The following is a 25,481-nucleotide window of genomic DNA, read 5'->3' as shown; positions in this document are numbered from 1 at the left end:
ATGCAGAGAATTAACCTTCCTCCCCACTCAAACGCTGTGGCTGTCATATGTTAGTGGTTTGTGAATTTTGACATCGTTTTAGTAACACAAGACCAGTCTGGACGTACACTGCAAAAAATAAATACCTTAGCAAGTGAAAACATCTTGAAAATAGTTGACACGATCTAGCATTTCCTATTAGAAAAATCCAAGACGCCAATTCTGAGATTATTAAACCTAGTTCTAGATTGTAACCAACTTACAGTGGTGCTTGTAAGTTTGTGAACCCTTTTAGAATTTTCTATATTTCTGCATAAATATGACCTAAAACATCATCAGATTTTCACACAAGTCCTAAAAGTAGATAAAGAGAATCCAGTTAAACAAATGAGACAAAAAATATTATAATTGGTCATTTATTTATTGAGGAAAATGATCCAATATTACATATCTGTGAGTGGCAAAAGTATGTGAAACTTTGCTTTCAGTATCTGGTGTGACCCCCTTGTGCAGCAATAACTGCAACTAAACGTTTCCGGTAACTGTTGATCAGTCCTGCACACCAGCTTGGAGGAATTTTAGCCCATTCCTCCGTACAGAACAGCTTCAACTCTGGGATGTTGGTGGGTTTCCTGACATGAACTGCTCGCTTCAGGTCCTTCCACAACATTTCCATTGGATTAAGGTCAGGACTTTGACTTGGCCATTCCAAAACATTAACTTTATTTTTCTTTAACCATTCTTTGGTAGAATGACTTGTGTGCTTAGGGTTGTTGTCTTGCTGCGTGACCCACCTTCTCTTGAGATTCAGTTCATGGACAGATGTCCTGACATTTCCCTTTAGAATTCGCTGGTATAATTCAGAATTCATTGTTCCATCAATGATGGCAAGCCGTCCTGGCCCAGATGCAGCAAAACAGGCCCAAAACACGATACTACCACCACCATGTTTCACAGATGGGAGAAGGTTCTTATGCTGGAATGCAGTGTTTTCCTTTCTCCAAACATAACACTTCTCATTTAAACCAAAAAGTTCTACTTTGGTCTCATCCGTCCACAAAACATTTTTCCAATAGCTTTCTGGCTTGTCCACGTGATCTTTAGCAAACTGCAGACAAGCAGCAATGTTCTTTTTGGAGAGCAGTGGCTTTCTCCTTGCAACCTTGCCATGCACACCATTGTTGTTCAGTGTTCTCCTGATGGTGGACTCATGAACATTAACATTAGCCAATGTGAGAGAGGCCTTCAGTTGCTTAGAGGTTACCCTGGGGTCCTTTGTGACCTCGCCGACTATTACACGCCTTGCTCTTGGAGTGATCTTTGTTGGTCGACCACTCCTGAGGAGGGTAACAATGGTCTTGAATTTCCTCCATTTGTACACAATCTGTCTGACTGTGGATTGGTGGAGTCCAAACTCTTTAGAGATGGTTTTGTAACCTTTTCCAGCCTGATGAGCATCAACAACATTTTTTCTGAGGTCCTCAGAAATCTTCTTTGTTCGTGCCATGATACACTTCCACAAACATGTGTTGTGAAGATCAGACTTTGATAGATCCCTGTTCTTTAAATAAAACAGGGTGCCCACTCACACCTGATTGTCGTCCCATTGATTGAAAACACCTGACTCTAATTTCAACTTCAAATTAACTGCTAATCCTAGAGGTTCATATACTTTTGCCACTCACAGATATGTAATATTGGATCATTTTCCTCAATAAATAAATGACCAAGTATAATATTTTTGTCTCATTTGTTTCACTGGGTTCTCTTTATCTACTTTTAGGATTTGTGTGAAAATCTGATGTTGTTTTAGGTCATATTTACGCAGAAATATAGAAAATTCTAAAGGGTTCGCAAATTTTCAAGCACCACTGTATGTTGTTTAAGGTGTCTTATCAAGTAAAAATATCTGTCCATGCAGCAAGATAATTTCACTAGATTTAAGGAATTTTCTCCTCACATTCAGTTTTCAATGTTTTGCAGGATAGTAATGTATCTATATGACAGCATGTATCTATTGCCACCTTGTGACAATGTGCAGAAATTATCAGTATTCATTTTTGATCAGGATAAAATGAAATGAAATTGGAAATTAATCAAAATTTAAAAAAAGAACTCACAGAAAGTGATAAAGACGCTCAGCTAATAAAATCCCCTGGATTGCACCTTGCTTTGACCTCAGAGATAAGATTTTAAAGACAGCAGCTCCTGGATTTAAGCAGGATCTGAACCTGCGCTTGTTCCCACCTTGCTGCGTGTCCGTGGCTTGGTCTCGGTGTCCGACTGTTCGTCATAACTCTCAAACTCAGTGGAGCTCCAGCCATTATCCATCCCCTCTGGCAACTCATCAGGGTTCTGCACATCCTCATAGATCATATCGTCACCTGCACACAAAACAAGAAACACAGACGACTGATGCAAACTGCACGGCTGTGAGGGCGCAACTGCTTTTTAATGCACAGTGTCACAGCATATTTAACATGCCCGCTAACAAATAATGTTCTCTGAATGTTTAATAGTCTATTTGACAGATTCTCCAAAGGTTGGATTGTCACATCCTTGAAACAACATTCCTGCAATGTTTTCACAGCACTAGTGTTAATTTCAATATCTGTAATACTTGCAGCAATGTTGAAGAATATTTACAGATGTTATCTGTAAAGTCCAAAGACATGCAGTTAGGTTAACATGGGGCAGCCATGGCCCGAAGGTTGGGCTGACATGTCTTTGAGCAAGGCACCTGACCCCCAACTGCTCCCTGGGTACTGTAGCATAGCTGCCCACTGTTCTGGGTATGTGTGTGTGCTCATTGCTCATTTGTGTTTGCATGCGTGTTCACTGCTTCAGATGGGTTAAACGCAGAGAGGAATTTCACTGTGCTTGAGTGTACGTGTGATAAATAAAGTCTTCTTGTTCTTCATATCTTACAATTGTTCCAGGCTTTTAGTACTCAAATCCAGGACTCGGACGTGTGCATTAACTGCATTCGGACTTGTAAATTGGAGACTCGGACTTTTTGTTTTTGTAACATGCCATAAGATGTTTGGCATGAGATATTTATATCTACATTAATTTTTATACTAATTTTGTGCAAGAGAATGCACATTCGGGGCGGCACGGTGGTGTAGTGGTTAGCGCTGTCGCCTCACAGCAAGAAGGTCCGGGTTCGAGCCCCGTGGCCGGCGAGGGCCTTTCTGTGTGGAGTTTGCATGTCCTCCCCGTGTCCGCGTGGGTTTCCTCCGGGTGCTCCGGTTTCCCCCACAGTCCAAAGACATGCAGGTTAGGTTAACTGGTGACTCTAAATTGACCGTAGGTGTGAATGGTTGTCTGTGTCTATGTGTCAGCCCTGTGATGACCTGGTGACTTGTCCAGGGTGTACCCCGCCTTTCGCCCGTAGTCAGCTGGGATAGGCTCCAGCTTGCCTGCGACCCTGTAGAAGGATAAAGCGGCTAGAGATAATGAGATGAGATGAGAATGCACATTCACCTGTTCATGCGTCATGTTCAGGAACAAACTAACGTTAATGAGGCTAAAATGCCTGGAGAGAAGCCTCTAGGACTGTCCGCTTTGCTTATACAGACTTCTCGTGCAGTGGGAAAAAAAGCACTGTTATGTGTTCCATATGTAGAAGAACTATCGCGGAGACGATGGGGAAAACCTCAAACTTCAATCGTCATTTGGCAAGACTCCACCCAGAGAAGGAAGTCACATGCTATGTTCATTGCTCTGTTGATAGCGGGGCTTGCTTGTTGACAGATGAACTAGCTAGTGTTAACACTCTGTCATGTTATTTGCCCTGTTGATAGTGGGCGGGGCTTGCTGAGCGATGAACAAGCTTTTTATCTGTAGCCTAGTAAACTAAAATGGGGCAGTCAAGCAGTAACGTTAGACCAACACGGTAGCAGAGACGGTTTCACATAAAGGCAGCAACAGCCACCGTCAAATGGTGCAGGAGTCGTCTTGTTCTCAGACTTGACTCGAAATTTTCTTTAATGACTTGGACTTGAACACTATGGACTCGAGACAGGACTCGGACTCGAAGTTTAATGACTGGACTACAACACTGAATTGTTCTCAGAACACCCAGAAAATACTGTAACACTTTACTGTAGCCATTGAACATAGACACCATACAGTGTATACGGTCTGTAAATTTAAGGTAAAGCACAACTTGGCAGTTTTTTCTACATTGTCGTGGAGTATATCTTGTCTTCAAAAACTAGACTGGATTTCAGGGATGCCTCCCATCCTGCCCTGTGGATTCCTCCATAAACTTCACTGAAGCGAGTAAGACAAGTTAGTTTGATGATTAACTAACTTGGCAAACTCCAACTTTAACTGTGTCAACTTCTTCTCTTGTTCAATCGGTAAGTGTGGTATTTCAGAGATCTCCATCCATGGATCATGATAATATTTTCTGGTAGGTTTGGCAAACATCAGTTTTTTGATGTACGTGGTGTTTTCAGATCAGCATACGCATCCAATATCCCTCAGACGTTGTGTATAGATGAAATTCCTCAGGGGAGTGGTTTTAACAATGTCATCACTGGAGTACACGAATTGGTATTCTCCCTCTTCCAAATTATGTCTTCTCCATCCACCTTTCATCATCCTTCTCAAACACTGAAACCAACACACTTCCATCTTCCCTATCCTGCCCTTCTTCTGGAAGCCAAGCTTGTACTCCATATACCAGGTGAGATCTAACACACACTTCCACTATCTTTCTTATTACTGACATGTTGACCTTGTTGTCTGTAAGGTCATTGAATTTTGCTGTTGCCTTTAATATTTGTTGTTCTAGTGAAATAACAAATAGCTTGAAAATAGTCTCACACCAGTCACACCCCTATCTGCAGACATCGCACAGACAATGTACATCTGTATAGTATCATCATCATCTTTCGGCTGCTCCTATTAGGGGTTGCCACAGCAGATCTGTTTCACATATTTTGATTTGGCATAGGTTTTACAACGGATGCCCTTCCTGACACAACCCTTCCCAATCTATCCAGGCTTGAGACCGGCACTAAGTATGCACCGGCTTGTGCAAACCGCAGTGGCTGGGTATTTTACCTAATCTGCATGTGGGGGAAACCGGAGCACCCAGAAGAAACCCACACAGACATGGGGAGAACATGCAAACTCCACACAGAAAATCCCCTGTCGGCCATGAGGTTTGAACCCAGAACCTTCTTGCTGTGAGACAACAGTGCTAACCACTGCACCACCGTGCAGTATATTAAGTATTTAAGTACTTGTTCTGTATATTGTACGAAACATGACTGAACACAATATACAGTAGGGTGCATCAGTTGCCCCCTAAAAATGAAAAGTTCCTCCAATCATGATGCATTTTTGTTTTTATGTTCCTTTTGGTAAGAAAACACACTGGGTGAAATATTTTGACAAAATTTAAAAGTTTAATGGTGGCACCAGGAGCTCAAAGTTATGGAAAAAGCTGCTATTTTATGACTTTTATGACAAAATTTCGATCACTTTTCATGAAACATTATGGCACCTTATAGAGTATACCAAATATCTTAGATACACATTTTTAGTACATATTCTAAATATATCATCAACCACAGTTTGAGTTTTAGCTGTTCATTGAATCATTGTTCAACTACTTTTAAACAATACAAATGTATTATGAATCACATTAATGCTTCTCAATCCCTTGCAAAGGTTCTTAACATGATCTCTGGGTCACAGGAAATCAATAAATGGAGTCCAACATTGTGATTCAAACCTTACGTGAAAACATAAAATAAGTGTTTTTTGGCAAAAAATGAACCTCATGGTGCCACCATTAGACTTTTGAATATGGTCAAAAAATTTTACAGGATGTCTTTATTGGTGAAAAGGAACACCCGAACAAAAATGCATCAGATTTTATGAAAGTGAGGGCAACTGATGCACCCTAATATACAGTTGAGAATAAAGTTCTTTAAGGCATACCTTTATGACAAATTGACGAAGACAAAGGAACGCAAGCTAAACAAATAAAACCAACGAGACATTTACTGTCACAAATAAATAGTGAAAAAAATCTAAATCTAATCTCATCCATTAAAAAAAAATTAACTCTACCTTTGAGTGATTAAAAAAAAGTGCACATCTCTACCCATTATATCTGCGACTCCAAACCCTTGAATTTGATTTCTGATTTTTTAAAATTCATTTTTTAGATCAATTTAAAAACAAAAAAAGGTGTATTTTCCTTTTTGTCACCCAGAAACCAGGGGAATGCAAACATTTTTTCATTCAAATGTACATTTGGTATCCATTTAAACTGTTTAACCATTATCTGTGTTAACAGTTTGGAAATAGAAAAATTGGAAATTACCAAGTCTGGGAAGTAAGAATGACTTTAGCTACAGTTTTTGTTATTTTGGTGGAAAAAAATAAGATTAAAAGTAGAAAAGAAGCTACATCTATGTGTTGAGGCGGCACGGTGGTGTAGTGGTTAGCACTGTCACCTCACAGCAAGAAGGTTCTGGGTTTGAGCCCAGTGACCGATGGGAACCTTTCTGTGTGGAGTTTGCATGTTCTCCCTGTGTCTGCATGGGTTTCCTCTGGGTGCTCCGGTTTCCCCCACAGTCCAAAGACATGCGGTTAGGCTAATTGGTGGCTCTAAATTGACCGTAGGTGTGAATGTGAATGTTGTTTGTCTCTATGCATCAGCCTTGCGATGATCTGGTGACTTGTCCAGGGTGTACCCCGCCTCTCACCCATAGTCAGTTGGGATAGGCTCCAGCTTGCCTGCGACCCTGCACAGGATAAGCGGCTACACGTAATGGATGGATCTATTTGTTGACATCAAGATCATCAATAATTTGATATCTAAAACACTTCTTGATCATAAAGCAGACAACTCTGTTCAACATCATTGAGTGTGTGTACATAAGAATCCATCACAACAATTGCGGGCCAAAAAAAAAAAAACCAGCTATAATTAAAGGTAGACTGCCTTTCAGATTTTTCAAGTTTAGGTCATAAAAAGAAATTTTCCCTGACACCCAATTATTTTTGTTTAGTGGACCGAAAGCAACTGAATTCGAATCACAGATTTCCAATTTTATTTGCTTTTTTAAATAGAACAATTAATGAATTTAAGGCCATGTGGCTCTAAATTCGCCGCTATTTTTTCCTGCTTCACTTTGATGCAATCCAAGAGGCTACATCATGCATCACGTGGTGGACTTTCCCCGTTCGCGCAAGGCATTGTGGGATACAAATTTGAAACGGGAAAGGAAAATGAAGGATGCAAATGAAACATGAAAGACCGACTACAGTAATGGAAAGTGAGAAGAAAAGACGTTATGTTGTGAAGGAAAGGAAACGCAGGACCAAACTAATAAATATCGGCGGTCAGCGAGCACCTCGGTGCGATCAGCTGTTCATTTAGCGACAGAATGATGGAACTGTCAGTGCACGGTCAAGGTAAACCTGTAGATGGAAGTAATGCAGCATTGTGGATGCCAGCTGATGTAAAACCCAAAAGAAGAAGAAGAAGAAAACAACGGCAAAAGGTAAACTTGCACATGCGCACACTGGACTTCCTCTGTCTGCCTGACTGCACAAAGCGAGCGATTTCATGCACATTATTTGCTTGGGAATCCCCTCAAATTAAATAACTTCCCAGCCATAGAATGGCCTGTTTTTTTTGTTGGTTTTTTTGCGATATTACAGAAATAAACACATATCACTACGACCAAAGTTCAGAGGGAACTAAATTTCACCGGTTTTATTAAATTGAAAGGCCGTCTACTTCTAAGGTTTTTCACTGTGTCTGGAATCTGGGCTAAGTGTAACCACTCACTTTGCAGCTTTTTCATTTTTGGCCAAAAATGGTCCAACTGAAAGTTCCAAGGTTTCTGCTATCATTTCACAGGATTACGTGGACCAGATGAAAGTAGGTCAGTACTGGGCATCACTCATTCGTTGTCTGGGCTGTTATCTGACTTTCGACATCCATCACTCATGTGGAGAACATGCAGAATGGTGCATATTGAGCCCAGAGTCTTTCACATACCTGCATCAGGAGAGGGGATGTTCTCACATGGGACATCATCATAAATCACTTCTGAGTCAGGAGGAGGATCTGAGTATACCTCTGAGGAAGAAGGCAATCCTCCCTCTGTTTCTGAAGCAAACTTTCCTATAGCGGACAGATAGGCTCAGGATTAGTCAATGAAATGCATTTCTTCCCAAGGTTGATTCTGATCACTGAGCAGAGTTCCAACTTGAAATCAATGTCAAACTCCCTGACTTTCACTGACTAAAGCACTGAATTTCCATGACCTATAATGAACGGGGGAAAAAAAAACAGGCTGCCTTTGTGCTGAGCAGACAAAAACAGCCACAGTATTTCAAACCCATCAATTTGCAAGTTATATTTTCGAGTTCATGTACATTTATAGTACAAAATGTCAAGTTTTCACTACTTATACATAGTGAAATAACTCAATAAAGAAAAATACTGCATGGAAAATATTACATTTTGATAAATGGCAACTAAAATAATAAATAAATAAATAAATAAATAAATAAATAATGCTACAAACAAAATTCCCTGATATCCCATGACTTGGGATCAAATGATCAAATCCCTTTACATGTCTGGAACAGAATTCCATGATATTCCAGAAATTCCATGATCCGTGGGAACCCTGGCTGAATGTTTCTCAAAGTTCAGACTGTGCACCTGTTTCACATTCCAGGTTGAAAAACTGTGAAGCCAAAACCTCTGAACATTTATTGATTCTGTAGTTAAAAGCAGTAGCCAATAAACTGACAAGGTATTCATTAAACTGACTGTGGTATCGATCGGAACCACTATCAAGCACAAATGTAACTCAGAATTAATCTAGAGAGTACAAAATAGCGACAAAGGCTTTTTCAGTGCCACCAGGAAATTAGACTAATAAAGAAAAGCTTGACACCAACACTAAGGTCACAGCACATTACATTTTGACTATAGCTCAAAGGTGCTGCAATACAGGTACAGTATTGCTTCCATTTCAGGAAGAGAATTCCACCGTGTTTTTAATAGCAGACGGAGTCATTTCCTTGATTTGACCGTCTAATATTAACTTCAGACTATATATATATATATATATATATATATATATATATATATATATATATATATATATATATATATTTGTACATACTTGAAGGCCATGGCTAGAATTACACACTGGAAGGACACAGTGAACAGTCAATAAGTATCGTGCACCTTCTTAAGCAGAAGGTCATGCATGTAAAGTGCAATCTTACACAATTTTATAAACAACACAGGGGTCACAAACTAGCTAAATGTTTCCAGCACCGACACACAGGATATACAAGTGTTTACAATCTGAATCAGCTACAGCAGGATAAAAAAAAGGACACCTCCTACAGTCTGAGGCAACACTAAAACAGGTAAATAAAGCGGTTCTAAGTGGAGACTAGGCGATGTACCTTTGTGCAGTCGTAGTGTGAGCTCTGACACCACACTGAACCATTCCTGTGAGCGAGCTGGTGCTTGAGCTGAACACACACACACTTCACTCAGAACACTGCATTATTGTTTTTGAGCTCAACCTCTGGAAATATATGTGCTCCTGATTTCATGCAATTGAATTTCAAGTGGGGTGCCATTATTTATGAGTTTCATTAATGCAATCGTGGATCAGTTTTGATGCAGTGATTCTTCCATGCGAGTGTTCTCTTTGCATTATTCAAATGAACTAATAAATGTTTCATGTGTGAGCATCCAGGATCTTTGTGGGGTTTCTAGCAAATTCCCCGAGCAGCTCAAATATTTTCAAAGGCACACAATCTCTTTACTATGGATAGTAACTGAAAGCAGATGGTTTTGATTAGCTTAAGCTTCGATTTGAACGCATCGAATTATTTATCTGAATCTTCCATTCGATGGAGGATGCATGTCCTCCTGAGAGTCACAGACCTGTCTGAGCAAACATGTGAGCAGCCTTCTTTATGACAGGCGTATAGTAGCATTCGGGTCTTGAATGCAAACCTGGAGATCACAAACACAGAACTGGACGTTGGCTGAAGCAGGGTGAGGGGTGCTTCTTTCGGATTTAATACCATATACTAGATGCTCTTTTTCGGGTATTGCTGAACTGCACAATATGTCTAGCTCTCCTCAACCCATCCATTAAAAGGAAGAAAGCACCACTAAGCAGATACTATTTGGCAGTTACACTGACATGATAGTCTGTGTTGGCATTACCACAAGTCCAATCCCAGAAGAAAAACTTGGAACGGTATGTTGAAATTGAAATGAAAACTGAAAACAACGATTTGTAAATAATATTTGACCTGTACTACACTCAAAACAATACAACAATACATTATTTGATGTTTTACCTCAAGATTTTTTTTTTTTCAAAATAAACACTTATTTCGGGCAGCACGGTGGTGTAGTGGTTAGCGCTGTCGCCTCACAGCAAGAAGGTCCTGGGTTCGAGCCCCGGGGCTGGCGAGGGCCTTTCTGTGTGGAGTTTGCATGTTCTCCCCGTGTCCGCGTGGGTTTCCTCCGGGTGCTCCGGTTTCCCCCACAGTCCAAAGACATGCAGGTTAGGTTAACTGGTGACTCTAAATTGACCGTAGGTGTGAGTGTGAATGGTTGTCTGTGTCTATGTGTCAGCCCTGTGATGACCTGGCGACTTGTCCAGGGTGTACCCCGCCTTTCGCCCGTAGTCAGCTGGGATAGGCTCCAGCTTGCCTGCGACCCTGTAGAAGGATAAAGCGGCTAGAGATAATGAGAATGGGATGAGATGAGAAACACTTATTTCTAGTTTGTTTCTTGCAGCACATTTCAAAAATAGATGGGACGGTAAAGAATTTACTACTTTATAATGTTGCCATTCTTTCTCACAACACCTAATGTTCAGGGACTGAAGACACCAAGCGATGAAGTGTTTCAGGTGTTATTTTGTCCCATTCTTCCTGCAAACAGGTCTTAAGGTATGCAACAGTATGGAGTCATCATTTTCATACTTTTTGTTTCAAAATTCGCCACACGTTCTCTATTGAGGACAGAGGGGACAGTCAGACACCCTCTTCTTCCGCAGCCATGCCTTTGTAATGTGTGCAGAATGTGGTTTTACGTTGTCTTGTTGGAATATCTCTGGAAAAGTTGTCATCTCGAAGGCACCATATGTTGCTCCAAAATCTCAATGTACTTTTCTGCATTAATGCTGCCATCACAGGAGTGTAAGTTACCTTTGCCAAGGGCACGGACACAACCCCATACCATGACAGACCCTGGCATTTGGTCTTGTTACTGGTAACAGTCTGGATGGTCCTTTTCATTTTCCAGTGCACACGGCATCCATTTCTTCCAAAAAAGACTTGGAACACTGATCCGTCTGATCACAATACACATTTCCACTGTGTGATGGTTCATCCCAGATGTTTTCAAGCCCAGAGAAGTTGACAGTGCTTCTGAACACAGTTAACATAAGTTTTAACTGGCATTTGTAGATGTAACTCTGTATTGTAGTACTTGACAAAGGTTTACCAAAGTCAGCTCAAGCCCATGTGGTTATATCAGCTATAGATGAATGACGGTTCTTGATGCAGTGCCGTCTGAGGGATCGGAGATCACGGGTGTTCAGCTAAGGCTTCTGCCCTTGCCCTTTATGCACTGAAATTCATCCAGATTCCTTGAATCGTTTAATGATATTATGCACCGTAGAGTGCCTCCTTTTGTATGCCTTCATTTTTTTGGCTTTTTTTTTTTTCCTTTTTGAGAGTACACCAGGAGCATTCTGGCTGCCGCTTCTCACCGGAACTTTTTATTTTTATTTTCTCTTTTGTGTTTGTGTAGTTTGATGTTTGTTTGAGTGTTTTGTCCGCTGGTTGTGGTGTAGTGCCGGACCCGGTTTTGGGCGTCGGTGCCCTCCAGGCCTTGGTTCGCCGTTGGTAATGTCTGTGCACCTCGCTATGGACTGCAGTGAGCTTGTTGCTCTTTTAACATCATGGTTGTCCAGTGCTCTGTGCGGCGGTGCTTTTGTGTTTGGCGCAGTGTTCTGAGCGATGTTGCTTGGTGGCGTCATGGTGCCTGTGCAGGCAGTATGGGACATACCAGCGCTCTGTGTGGCGGTGCTTCTGTGCTTACTTTATGGATCCATGGCGCGGTGTTCTGGGCGGTGTTGCCCGGCAGCAGTGCGGCGGCTGTGCAGGCGGTGTGGGACTTATCTTCGTGCACCTTTGGAATGACATCCTGACCTTTTTTGGTGGCCTTTTTTTAAAATTATTTTAATTTTTCTTCCCCCTAATTGTAAAGCGACCTTGGGTATGAGAAAGGAGCTATACAAGTTTAACTGATTTTTTTTTTCTTTGAGGAACATTTTAAGCATTTCAATAATTTCAATAATCACCTCATTACTCGCCCTAAATTGCCCCCACCCCAACTTTTTTTTTTCAAATGTGTTGCAGGTCTGAAAGGCAGGAATGGATGCATATTAACAAATGAAATGAAGTTAACCAGACAAAATTATACATACATATAAAATATCTCGAGTTCACGCTGTTTGCAATGAAATACAAATCAAAATAAATGTATAAATCATTGCTTTCCATACGATCCCAATTTTTTCTGATTTGGGTTTGTACATCATGTACAGCAGCTTTACATTTACTGACCACTGTATCAGACACCAACCCCATTGGGCCATCTTGCTGGTGTACTCTTAGAAACAACTGCTCATTTTGTCCATTTATAATTTGTATCTATTGGACTCTTCATTGTTGTCACAATACTGCTGTTGACTGGATAGTTTTTGTTCCATTCTCAATCTAGCAATGACATTAAGGTGTTTGTGTTTACAGCATAGATAAGTTGATGATGCACAAAAATCTGTTGCTGGATGGCCTGAAATGTGATAGCGGGAGATGTAGGGACTGAATAACAAACTGCACCATTGATCTTCTATGAAAGCTCTGGTCCTGTGACTGTTCATAGTTCAACTAACTTCTGCCTTGAAAATCCACTGAATAATTTTTTTTTTAATATTTGTAAACTGTGAAGCTACGAGTGGCTTTGTAACTGTGATTTTTAATTTTTTTTTTAGCTAAGTCACAGATATCTGTGACACGATGCAATTTAAAGTATGTTTCTATACGAAATAATTCCTAAATAATGGAGCAATATGTATGACATGATCTTTCATGGCTTTTAATGACTACACAGTAATGCTGCTCTGCTTGATTCACTCATACAAGCAGGACACCCACCACAATGTGTCAAGTGAGCTTGGTAAAATAGTTTATTAGTGTAGATAAAGGACAAAGATACCACCCAAAGTGGCCAGAAAGTATGTTTTGTAAGAGCAAGGAGCAATACCTTCATGTGTATATGTGGTTTTCTTCCATGTGCCTTCGGGCTCTTCTGTGACTCTTGGCTCAAAAGATACAGAACGTCTGAAATGTTGACAAAGCCATCATTAACCAAACCAGCAAAGAATGTTATACTATTGTGCATTGCATATTATTCTATCCACATTTATTGGAAATGAACAATCACACGCTCTGATTGGCTACTCTACTACTAGGATATCAGCTCATATACCGTGAGTAGAGAAAAACAAAATGGTGGCGCACATCAAGTCAGATATATCACTTTATCAAGCAATTAAAAGAAACAGAAATTGCTAAAAGAATATAGTCTCCCCCCCATCTCCTGTTACATACTCCAGCCCAGTTGGTGGCAGTAATGCACCTTTAAGTTGGTTTGACAACCACCAAAAAAAAACCTGAAGAAGAAAAAAAAATGGTGGCATGTGTTGCTGAACGAACCGAGGGCGAAATAAAAACTCTACTTGAAAACAAAACCCCAAAAAATACACACAAAAAAAGCCAACAAAATATGGAATGAAAATATTTGACGGCAAGAATGCATCTTTTTGATTTTTTTCAAGAATTATTATTATAGCATTTTTCACAAATTGCTAGTCATTTCACCGGTTTGTTTACATTCTAAGCAAAAATGATTTTGTCAGACGTTTTGTATAAAGTTTTTATTAGTCAAATTTGCAAAAAAATAAAAATGCTCTGTTTCTCAAAATCCAGTGAACGTGGATAGAATACAAGTTATTCCGGTCAATCTCATTGTACGTGGCTTATGGCCAACTCAGCGCTACGCACCTCGTTGGCTATCAGCTCGTGTACGACCCGATTTCGTGGAATAACTTAATTATATTGTTCTTAGGAAAGAGGCAAGTCTCTCATAATGTGTAACTCATAGATCTGACTGATCTAACTACATGGCATATTGTAGCTGTGACACTAAAAAGTAAATAATAAACCATTATGTGTCTCTTGTGTATGAGGCTACATCCACTGGTCACATGGTAATGAAATTTCAATTGGACAGAATGTCTTGGAGATGCATCAAGGAATCACACCGTGTCTCAAAACTCCTGACAAAAAATATTGAAATTTCTGCGGTACAGTTAGCGTGTAGGACACTCACCCATCTGGAGACTGTCTGACTACCATATCTGAAGTAGAGAAGGAAGGAGGGAAAGAAAGAAAGATCATTATATGTATTTTTTTTCTTCTTAGAATCTGATACAATACATTCATGATAAATACATGATTGAAACTCTTACCTGGGCTTGTTATGTGTGGCTGATGAGGAACAGTTTGACCCTCCTGACCAGCAGAGGTCACTCCATTTAGTTCCTCATGATGAGTGACTGGGACATGCTTCACTGCTTGACTGTAAAGTGCATTAGAGTTTGTGCTGTTGCCTGAAGCAACTTCCTTAAGTCCAGTCTCAGCAGCTGAAGTTACAAAGTCCTTAATTTCCCCAGGCTTTTGATCAGCATTGTTCTCATCTTCACTATCATCAAACTGAAACTGCTCTCCCTGCTCCTCGTCTTCATCCTCCTCCTCTTCCTCTTGCTGGAGGGCCTGTGCCACACCAGTGGGCATGGACTCTGAAACCAAGTTGCGTCTATAATTATTTCATAGATAATGATTTTGTGATAATGCTTTTTTTTAAATCTGTTTTGTACTATGAGAGCTAAGTGAACCGGAGTCAAATTCTTCGTGTGTGTCCTCATACCTGGTGATTAAAGTGTTTCTGATTCTGATAATTGAGGATTGGCACTACACTCAATCTGTAGGATTCTACTTAGAACCTTTAAAGGAACAGTCCACCGTACTTCCATAATGAAATATGCTCTTATCTGAATTGAGACGAGCTGTTCCGTACCTCTCCGAGCTTTGCGCGACCTCCCAGTCAGTCAGACGCAGTCAGACGCGCTGTCACTCCTGTTAGCAATGTAGCTAGGCTCAGCATGGCCAATGGTATTTTTTGGGGCTGTAGTTAGATGCGACCAAACTCTTCCACGTTTTTCCTGTTTACATAGGTTTATATGACCAGTGACATGAAACAAGTTCAGTTACACAAATTAAAACGTAGCGATTTTCTATGCTATGGAAAGTCCGCACTATAATGACAGGCGTACTAACACCTTCTGCGGGCTTCGACAGCGCATTGATACGGAGCTCAGATATCAATGTGCTGCCGAAGCGCACAGAAGGTGTTAGTACGCCTGTCATTATAGTGCGGACTTTCCATAGCATAGAAAATTGCTACGTTTCAATTTGTGTAACTGAACTTGTTTCATGTCACTGGTCATATAAACCTATGTAAACAGGAAAAACGCGGAAGAGTTTGGTCGCATCTAACTACAGCCCCAAAAAATACCATTGGCCATACTGAGCCTAGCTACATTGCTAACAGGAGTGACAGCGCGTCTGACTACGTCTGACTGACTGGGAGGTCGCACAAAGCTCGGAGAGGTATGGAGCAGCTCGTCTCAATTCAGATAAGAGCATATTTCATTATGGAAGTACGGTGGACTGTTCCTTTAAAGTGGAAAAAAAAAAACATTAGATTGACAAGTTTAAGAGTATAAGGTCAACCTGAATAACAGTGGAGCAAATTTCCAGGTGAAAAAGAAAAATGTAACGCATTTAATATTGGTAGTGCTGCAACCTGTTCCACTCTTCATATGACACCAATCCATTGCAGACCATTACACATACTTAAATACACATTCAAAGACCTGCACAAACAGTATCTGGGATTAGAAATGAAACCTGGACCCTGAAGTCAATACTACATGTTGACACTGTGCTGCCAATATACACTATATGGCCAAAGGTTTCTGGACACTTCACTATCACACCCGTATATGGTTCTTCTATACAGCGTTCTGTATGCTATTAGAAATTGTAATGCTATAGTACACAAATACATTCTATACAACTGTATAGAAGATCCACATATGGGTGTGATACTGGAGTGTCCAGAAACCTTTAGCTATATAGTGTATATCGGTAGCACAGTGTCATAATATGTAGTGTTCACTCTAGGGTCCGGGTTTCGATCCTGATCTCAGATACTGTTTGTGTAGGTCTTTCCCTTCACAAAGGGGCCCAAAGGTTTTCCAGCATGATAATGCCCCTGTGCACAAAGTGAGATCCATGAAGACATGGTTTGCCAAGGTTGGAGCGGAGGAACTCAAATGGCCTGAACAGAGCCCTGACCTCAACCCCACTGAACACTTTTTGAGAGAAACTGGAACACTGACTGCACCCCAGGCCTTCTTGTCCAACATCGGTGAACCTGACTTCACTAATGCTCTTGTGGCTAAATGTGCACAAATCACTACAGCCATGCTCCAAAATCTAGTAGAAAGCCTTCTCTGAAGAGTAGAGGTTATTATAATGGAAAAGAGAGAACTAAGTCTGGAATGGGATCTTCAACAAGTACAGTGGTGCTTGAAAGTTTGTGAACCCTTTAAAATTTTCTATATTTCTGCAAAAATATGACCTAAAACATCCTCAGATTTTCACACAAGTCCTAAAAATAGATAAAGAGAACCCAGTTAAACAAATGAGACAAAAATATTATACTTGGTCATTTCTTTATTGAGGAAAATGATCCAATATTACATATCTGTGAGTGGCAAAAGTATGTGAACCTCTAGGATTAGCAGTTAATTTGAAGGTGAAATTAGAGTCAGGTGTTTTCAATCAATGGGATGACAATCAGGTGTGAGTGGGCACCCTGTTTTATTTAAAGAACAGGGATCTATCAAAGTCTGATCTTCACAACACACATTTGTGGAAGTGGATCATGGCACGAACAAAGGAGATTTCTGAGGACCTCAGAAAAAGTGTTGTTGATGTTCATCAGGCTGGAAAAGGTTACAAAGCCATCTCTAAAGAGTTTGGACTCCACCAATCCACAGTCAGACAGATTGTGTACAAATGGAGGAAATTCAAGACCATTGTTACCCTCCTCAGGAGTGGTCGACCAACAAAGATCACTCCAAGAGCAAGGCGTGTAATAGTCGGCCAGGTCATAAAGGACCCCAGGGTAACTTCTAAGCAACTGAAGGCCTCTCTCACATTGGTTAATGTTAATGTTCATGAGTCCAGCATCAGGATAAGACCGAACAACAATGGTGTGCATGGCAGGGTTGCAAGGAGAAAGCCACTGCTCTCTAAAAACAATATTGCTGCTTGTCTGCAGTTTGCTAAAGATCATGTGGACAAGCCAGAAGGCTATTGGAAAAATATTTTGTGGATGGATGAGACCAAAATAGAACTTTTTGGTTTAAATGAGAAGCATCATGTTTGGAGAAAAGAAAACACTGCATTCCAGCATAAGAACCTTATCCCATCTGTGAAACATGGTGGTGGTAGTATCGTGGTTTGGGCCTATTTTCCTGCATCTGGGCCAGGACGGCTTGCCATCATTGATGGAACAATGAATTCTGAATTATACCAGCAAATTCTAAAGGAAAATGTCAGGACATCTGTCCATGAACTGAATCTCAAGAGAAGGTGGGTCATGCAGCAAGCCAATGACCCTAAGCACACAAGTCGTTCTACCAAAGAATGGTTAAAGAAGAATAAAGTTAATGTTTTGGAATGGCCAAGTCAAAGTCCTGACCTTAATCCAATCAAACTGTTGTGGAAGGACCTGAAGCGAGCAGTTCATGTGAGGAAACCCACCAACATCCCAGAGTTGAAGCTGTTCTGTATGGAGGAATGGGCTAAAATTCCTCCAAGCCGGTGTGCAGGACTGATCAACAGTTACCGGAAACGTTTAATTGCAGTTTTTGCTGCACAAGGGGGTCACACCAGATACTGAAAGCAAAGGTTCACATACTTTTGCCACTCACAGATATGTAATATTGGATCATTTTCCTCAATAAATAAATGACCAAGTATAATATTTTTGTCTCATTTGTTTAACTGGGTTCTCTTTATCTACTTTTAGGACTTGTGTGAAAATCTGATGATGTTTTAGGTCATATTTATGCAGAAATATAGAAAATTCTAAAGGGTTCACAAACTTTCAAGCACCACTGTACATAAGTGTTTTGGTCACGTGTCCACAAACTTCTGGCCATATCGTCTATAATATGAAAAGCCCATCCTTTCATCAGTGGTGTAACATTTAGAACCAAACTACATCTGGACAAACAGGTCATATCTTCTTTGGCCATTACTAACTGAAGAACAAATCATTATATGTAAAAACAAAACAGGCTCATCAAATCATTGCCCTGCTTACTAATTTTAATGACTTGGCATAACAACTAATAATTAATAATGATAACTATTGGGATCATTATACACAAATTGGGTCATTCCGTGCCAACTCACCTAAATTTCAGGAACTCCCCCACATCACCGTCTCAGATTTTACTCAAAAAATTCTCTAATCAAGAATCATATGTTTGTACCACACATGCAAAATATTAGCCCCCAATTATGTTGTAGTTTTGGAACTACAGGCCTTTGAAATATTGATGTCAAAACACCACATGTCGAAATTGGCTCTTTCCCCAACTTCAGAGACCCATAACTTTTTATTGCAGCTATCTAGAAAGTTGTGTGTGCAGATTCTTACTGAATGATACCCACTCTTTTCAAATCTGTTGCCAGAAAGCCTCTGAAGGACATACTTTTTGCATAATAGGAAGCCAAAAATGGCATTTTGGCCAAAATCGCTTAAAATTCATTAAAACTCAAAGGGGCCTAGTAGAAATATGAAACTAGTTAGATTTTTTTCCTCATTACATAGTAATTGTAGGGTTGTTATCTGTTCACAGAAACATATTTTGCGATGAAAATTATATTCCTGAATTTTTAAAAAATTTTTTAACATCTTACGTCCTTTCCGAGGGGGCTAAAATAGGGCATTTTTGCCATCTTATTTGTTAATGTGGCTAGGGGTTTAGGATCTTCTAGTTTTTTGTGAAGATGCTCTCATATAAGATGTAACTACTCCCTGATTTTTTTAACAAACGCCCCTTGCTTCATATTTTAATAATTTTTTTTGTACATGGACAGTTTCATCATTTTTCACTTTTTTCCACATTCAGAACTCTGTAACTCTACATTGGAAAATTCCTACTAGCAGCTATTTCAGATTTACATACACTGACATACAAATTTTCATATTTTAGTAGTAGTCTGCCCAAGAAATTCATATTTTTCTTTCTATTGGGACCTAAAAACAGCTATTTGGCCAAAAATGACAAAAATGTTGACTTGATATTTTTCAAGTTCTGGAGGGAATGGGCTATTTTCCTCATAAATTAAAGATGTGGTGACTTTTTCTATCTATCTATCTATCTATCTATCTATATATATATATATATATATATATATATATATATATATATATATATATATATATATATATATATATATATATATAAGCAATGATATCCTTAGTAAATGTTGATTTTTAATTGAAAAATGTGTCTTACATTCCTGTTATTTGAAATCATATGTCAATTTCATGAGACAAGGACGAGGCAACACATTCTCATGGCCACCACAAAGCAGGAAAGATGAATGTTGGGTGCCTTTGCTTCATGTCCTTTGTGTGGTAGAGGCCCCAAACATAAAAAGTGGGGGACGCCATTACCAACTAACAGAGGATGACTTCAAACTTGTGAAAGACTTAAGTTTTAACTTATGTACTACTAGATGACAGTTTATGAGTGTCTTAGCACATCACATGAAACTGTACTGCCTGTGAATGAATTACCCATTATCACGGATGCCCATATTTGACTTTAAATTATGTACAAATCTTGTGATGTTTTTCAACATCATGATCATGGATCATTGAATGTGTTAATATGTAAATAAAACCTCATTGCTAAATGTTTTGTGCTTACACAACCTTGAAGTATATAAAAAATACTACTCCAGAATTTTGTTATTTTTCTATATTTTCCAAGGATATTCAACAAAAATTGCAATTATACCTAAAATTTTCTAATTGCAAAAAATAATATACAATACAGAAAAAGTTGTTCAGGAAATGTGTATGCCTAGATTAGGTTCTTATAAGCCTTAATTTGTGTGCAAAACACCCCTTTATTATTCCCTTGTTTATTAAAAGCTGCCCAGCGTTTTTGTCATTTTTGGCCAAATAGCTGTTTTTAGGTCCCAATAGAAAGAAAAATATGAATTTCTTGGGCATACAACTACTAAAATATGAAAATTTGTGTGTCAGTGTATGTAAATCTGAAATAGCTGCTAGTAGGAATCTTCCAATTTAGAGTTACAGAGTTCTGAATGTGGAAAAAAGTGAAAAATGATGAAACTGTCCATGTACAAAAAAAATTATTAAAATATGAAGCAAGGGGCGTTTGTTAAAAAAATCAGGGAGTAGTTACATCTTATATGAGAGCATCTTCACAAAAAATTTGAAGATCCTAAACCCCTAGCCACATGACCAAATAAGATGGCGAAAATGCCCTATTTTAGCCCCCTCGGAAAGGACGTAAGATGTTAAAAATTTTTTTGTAAATTCAGGAATTGAAATTTCATGGCAAAATATGTTTCTGTGAACAGATAACAACCCTACAAATACTATGTAGTGAGGAAAAAAATCTAACTAGCTTCATATTTCTACTATGCCCACTAGAGTTTTAATGAATTTTGTGATTTTGGCCAAAACGTCATTTTTGGCTTCCCATTATGCAAAACGTATGTCCTTCAGAGGCTTTCTGACAACAGATTTGAAAAGAGTGGGTATCATTCAGTAAGAATCTGCACACACAACTGTCTAGATAGCTGCAATAAAAAGTTATGGGTCTCTGAAGTTGGGGAAAGAGCCATTTCGTCATGTGGTATTTTGACATCAAAATTTCAAAGGCCAGTAGTTCCAAAACTACAATGAATTGGGAGCTAATATTTTGCATGTGTGGTACAAACATATGATTCTTGATTATAGAATTTTTTGAGCAAAATCTGAGACGGTGATGTGGGGACCCTTAGGTGAGTTGGCACGGAATGACCCAATTGTGGTCAGAAGTTTACATACAGTGACATGAGTGTCATCTTGGATATGAATGTCATGGCAATATTTGGGCTTTCAGTAATTACTTTGAACTGTTCTTTTTCTGTGGCAGAATGATTGTACAGCATACATCTTTAAAAAAAACACTAGAATTTGGTGCACAAATTGTAATTTTTTTGGGTTTTCTGAAATTAACACAGGGTCAAAATTATACATACAGGGTCAAAAATATACATACGCTCACTTAGATTATTAATTCAGAGGTGCTAAAACTTCCAAAATGTCTCTTATCTTGCCAAGGCCGATGTCTCTTAACTTCCTGTTAGTGATCATGATTGACTACAGCTGGTAGCTTCTCTGTGCCTTCATAAAAAGGGTTTGTTTACAGCACTCATTGGATTGACCAACACACAGTAAAATGGGAAAGTCCAAGGAGCTCAGTGCAGATCTGAGAAAGAGGATCGTAGAGGTACACAACTCCGGAATGTCTCTTGGAGCCATTTCTAAACAACTGCAAATTCCAAGCTCAGTTCAAACAATTGTATCCAAGTTATTGTGAGGTGTAGTCACTTTGCCAAAGCCACTTTGCTTCAAGAAAACCTAAACTGTCACCCTCAGCTGAAAGGAAATTGGTTTGGATGGTCAGGAACAACCTGGGAACCACCATGGCACAGCCCTGCCATGAACTGGAAGCTGATGGATCACTGTCTACAGTTCAGATCACCATGGACTAAGAGGCTGCTATCCAAGAAATAACCCCCTGCTCCAAAACTGACACCTTCAAGCTTAAGTAAAGTTTGAAGCTGATTACACGGACAAAGAAAAAGCCTTCTGGAGGATAGCCGAATGGTCACATGAGACAAAGATTGAGTTGTTTGGCCACAATGACCACCATGTACAGAGGGACACTGTACCAGCTGGTGGTGTTGGTAGGATCATCATGCTCTGGGGCTGTTTTGCTGCCAGTGGAACTGGTTCATTGCACAAAATGGATGGAATAATGAAGAAGGAGGACTACCTCAGAATTCTTTAGCATAAACCATCAGAAACTTGAACATGACTTGGGAGTTACAACAGGACAATGAACCCAAACACGCATCAGAGCTGGTTGCGGAGGATAAAGCAGGCTAACATTAAGCTTAAAGCAAGTCCTGACTTCAACCCAATTAAAAATATCTAGATCGTGCTTATAAGTCGAGTCCATGCCAAGAAAAAAAAAATTAATTGAACTCTACCAATTCTACCATGAAGAGTCATGAAATATCCAACAAGAATTCTGCCAGGTGGCAGGGTGGTGTAGTGGTTAGCGCTGTTGCCTCACAGCAAGAAGGTCCTGGGTTCGAGCCCTGGGGCCGGCGAGGGCCTTTCTGTGCGGAGTTTGCATGTTGTCTGCGTGGGTTTGCTCCGGTTTCCCCCAAAGACATGCAGGTTAGGTTAACTGGTGACTCTAAATTGACTGTGAATGGTTGTCTATGTGTCAGCCCTGTGATGACCTGGCGACTTGTCCAGGGTGTACCCCGCCTTTTGCCCGTAGTCAGCTGGGATAGGCTCCAGCTTGCCTGCGACCCTGTAGAAGGATAAAGCGGCTAGAGATAATGAGATGAGATGAGAATTCTGCCAGAAGCTTGTTTGTGATAAACAAAAATGTTTGGTCAAGGTGAATCTTGCGAAGAGAAATTTTACCTAAATATTAGGTGTGCTGTATGTATATTTTTGACTCTGTATGAATAATTTTGACCCTGTATTGATTTCAGAAAATCCAAAGAAAATTAAAACTTGTGCACCAAATTCTAGTTTTTTTTTTAATTAAAGATGTATGCTGTACATTCTGCCACAGAAAAAGAACAGTTCAAAGAAATTACTGAAAGCCCAAATATTGCCATAACATTCATGTCACTGTATGTAAACTTCTGACCACAACTGTAGGTCTGGAAAAGCTGTATCCCACGGTAACTTGGAGTTTCCTTAACACCAAATACCAAAAGGCCCAAACCAAAAGCAAAGGATAATTATAACCTACTGGCTCAAAATAATACACTCCAACACCATGTGACAGACATGGAAACAAGCAACAATGCAATTTTAAAACAGCTATAACAGCTTGTATGTAATAGGGATGCATTTTCATGTTCAAAAAGCCAAGCCCCTCCTGAATCATCCAGGGTGTTGGGTGGAATAAACAAGCCATGAATCAGAGTAATATATTAAATTCAGTTGGACACAACACAAACACTGAACTCAGCACAAAAATCTCTCAGAACACACATTACCCTATCTGATCTCCAGGGGTTTTTTTTCTTTACTGCTCCGTTTTAAAAGTTCTAAACAGCATTACCTTCTCTCTTGTCCTCATCAGGTTCTTTCCAAAAGAAACAGTTTAAACTCTTAGAACCAGCACCCAAGTGGATTTTTGGCAACATCAGAAATCTGAGCGAGGTATTCTTGTAAGCAATCTCCATGACTACAGGTGTTTGTGTATAAAGAGCAGAAGGCATATGGTGTACTTGAAGGGATCTCTTGGAGACAGCATATGGTCAGCTGCCTTCAAGACAACATTGTGCTCTAAAGAGATTAAAACGGTCACACTGTACTGCCTGAGCCAAATTCACACAAGCCTTACTAAACCACGTGGCAGTATGGACAAATCGCATCTCAGAAAAGCTTCCATGGAGGCTACAGGTCAAGTTATGCTCTGTACTGATCCTGTAAGAATGACTGCAAGCAGCTCTTGTTAAGATCGTCTAACATTCACTGCACATGGTGTACACTGAGAATATTGTTAATAGGTTTAAACAAAAGAAAAAAAGTTGTATTCACCTGTAGGCTGTGGGGCAAGGGACTCCGGGGATGCCATGGGCTCAGTCTGTAGTCACATCTGCCTTCCTGTATGAAAAGAAGTGCCTTGTATTACGGAAAAGGTGACACATTGTGTGATTAAAGGTACATATTCAAGCTGATTGCAACATCACTGTTGTTCAGTTTTTCATGCAATTGAATGGAGCATCATCTTGATGGCAATATAAAACCCAGCTGAACAGACCTACTCTAGACTAGAGGGGATCAATAATCTATGATGGTTTCATACTTAAGTGAAAGAGAGACGGAAACGACAATGAGAAGAAGAAAATAGCCGGAGGAGGCAACACGAGCATTTCTGACAGCGATTGTGCTGTGCGAGTCTGCAAAATTCCTCAGGGCTGCGTGGCAAATCCAGGCTTGCTTTAAACTGACATGGTCTTCCCGCAGTCGCTCAGCAAGGCGAACAGCATGACTCAAAACCAGACCAACTCAGCTTTAAGGAATGAGCAGAGCCGAAACATGAATAACAGCTTATGGAGTTGCCACCTACCGTAGTTCAATCATCTCCAATAGTTCTGTTACTCATATCAATCATGTACAGTGCTACATTACCCTTAAACTCTGTTTCCTCATTTTCCTAAAGAGTTCATAATTCCTTACTGGAAGCTCTTTTTTGTTAAAGATACCCAAGTTTCAATTTGAACCCAGGATCCTCTAAAGGTCAGCGTAAATAATACAAGAGAAAGGCAGAAACATAGGGAGGCCATAGACCCACAGTGATATACAGTGGATATAAAAAGTGTACACACCCTGTTAAAATGATAGGTTTTTCTGATGTAAAAAAAAAAAATGAGACCACGATAAATAATTTCAAAACTTTTCCCACCTTTAATGTGACCTATAACCTGTACAATTCAACTGAAAAACAAACAAATCTGTTAGGGGAAGAAAACATAAAAAATAAAAAATGTACAATAAGCTGCTTGCATGAGTGTGTACACCCTTAAACTAATGCTTTGTTGGGGGTGTCGTGGCTCAGGTGGATAAGGTGCCATACCATAAATCTGGGGACCCGGGTTCGATTCCGACCTGAGGTCATTTCCTGATCCCTCCCCATCTCTCTCTCCTGCTCATTTCCTGTCTCTACACTGTCCTATCCAATAAAAGTGAAAAAAGCCCCCCAAAAATCTTTTAAAAAAACTAATGCTTTGTTGAAGCACCTTTTGATTTAATTGCAGCATTCAGTCTTTTTGGGTCGGAGTCTATCAGCCTGCCATATCTAGACTTGGCAATATTTGCCCACTCTTCCTTGCAAAAGCGCTCC

General features: G+C 39.8%; 1 protein-coding gene across 3 annotated transcripts in view; it reads right to left on the bottom strand.

The window, feature by feature from the left end:
• arhgef10lb (Rho guanine nucleotide exchange factor (GEF) 10-like b) overlaps positions 1-25,481 on the bottom strand; it is an 86,628-nt gene that overhangs the window by 48,260 nt on the left and 12,887 nt on the right. For all 3 annotated transcript variants that reach the window (XM_060938247.1, XM_060938248.1, XM_060938246.1), the window contains exons 2-7: positions 24,176-24,241; positions 14,616-14,945; positions 14,477-14,504; positions 13,349-13,425; positions 8,018-8,143; positions 2,227-2,363 (exon numbers count right to left, since the gene is read on the bottom strand). In XM_060938247.1, the coding sequence (XP_060794230.1) occupies positions 2,227-2,363; positions 8,018-8,143; positions 13,349-13,425; positions 14,477-14,504; positions 14,616-14,945; positions 24,176-24,212 (735 nt within the window). In that variant the 5' untranslated portion in view covers positions 24,213-24,241. The remainder of the gene's footprint in view (positions 1-2,226; positions 2,364-8,017; positions 8,144-13,348; positions 13,426-14,476; positions 14,505-14,615; positions 14,946-24,175; positions 24,242-25,481) is intronic.

This window comes from Neoarius graeffei, chromosome 13, assembly GCF_027579695.1.
Source record: "Neoarius graeffei isolate fNeoGra1 chromosome 13, fNeoGra1.pri, whole genome shotgun sequence".
NCBI classification, from domain to species: Eukaryota; Metazoa; Chordata; class Actinopteri; order Siluriformes; family Ariidae; genus Neoarius; species Neoarius graeffei.
The sequence above is the reverse complement of the archived record's forward strand: the minus strand, read 5'-3'. Positions and strand labels throughout refer to the sequence as shown.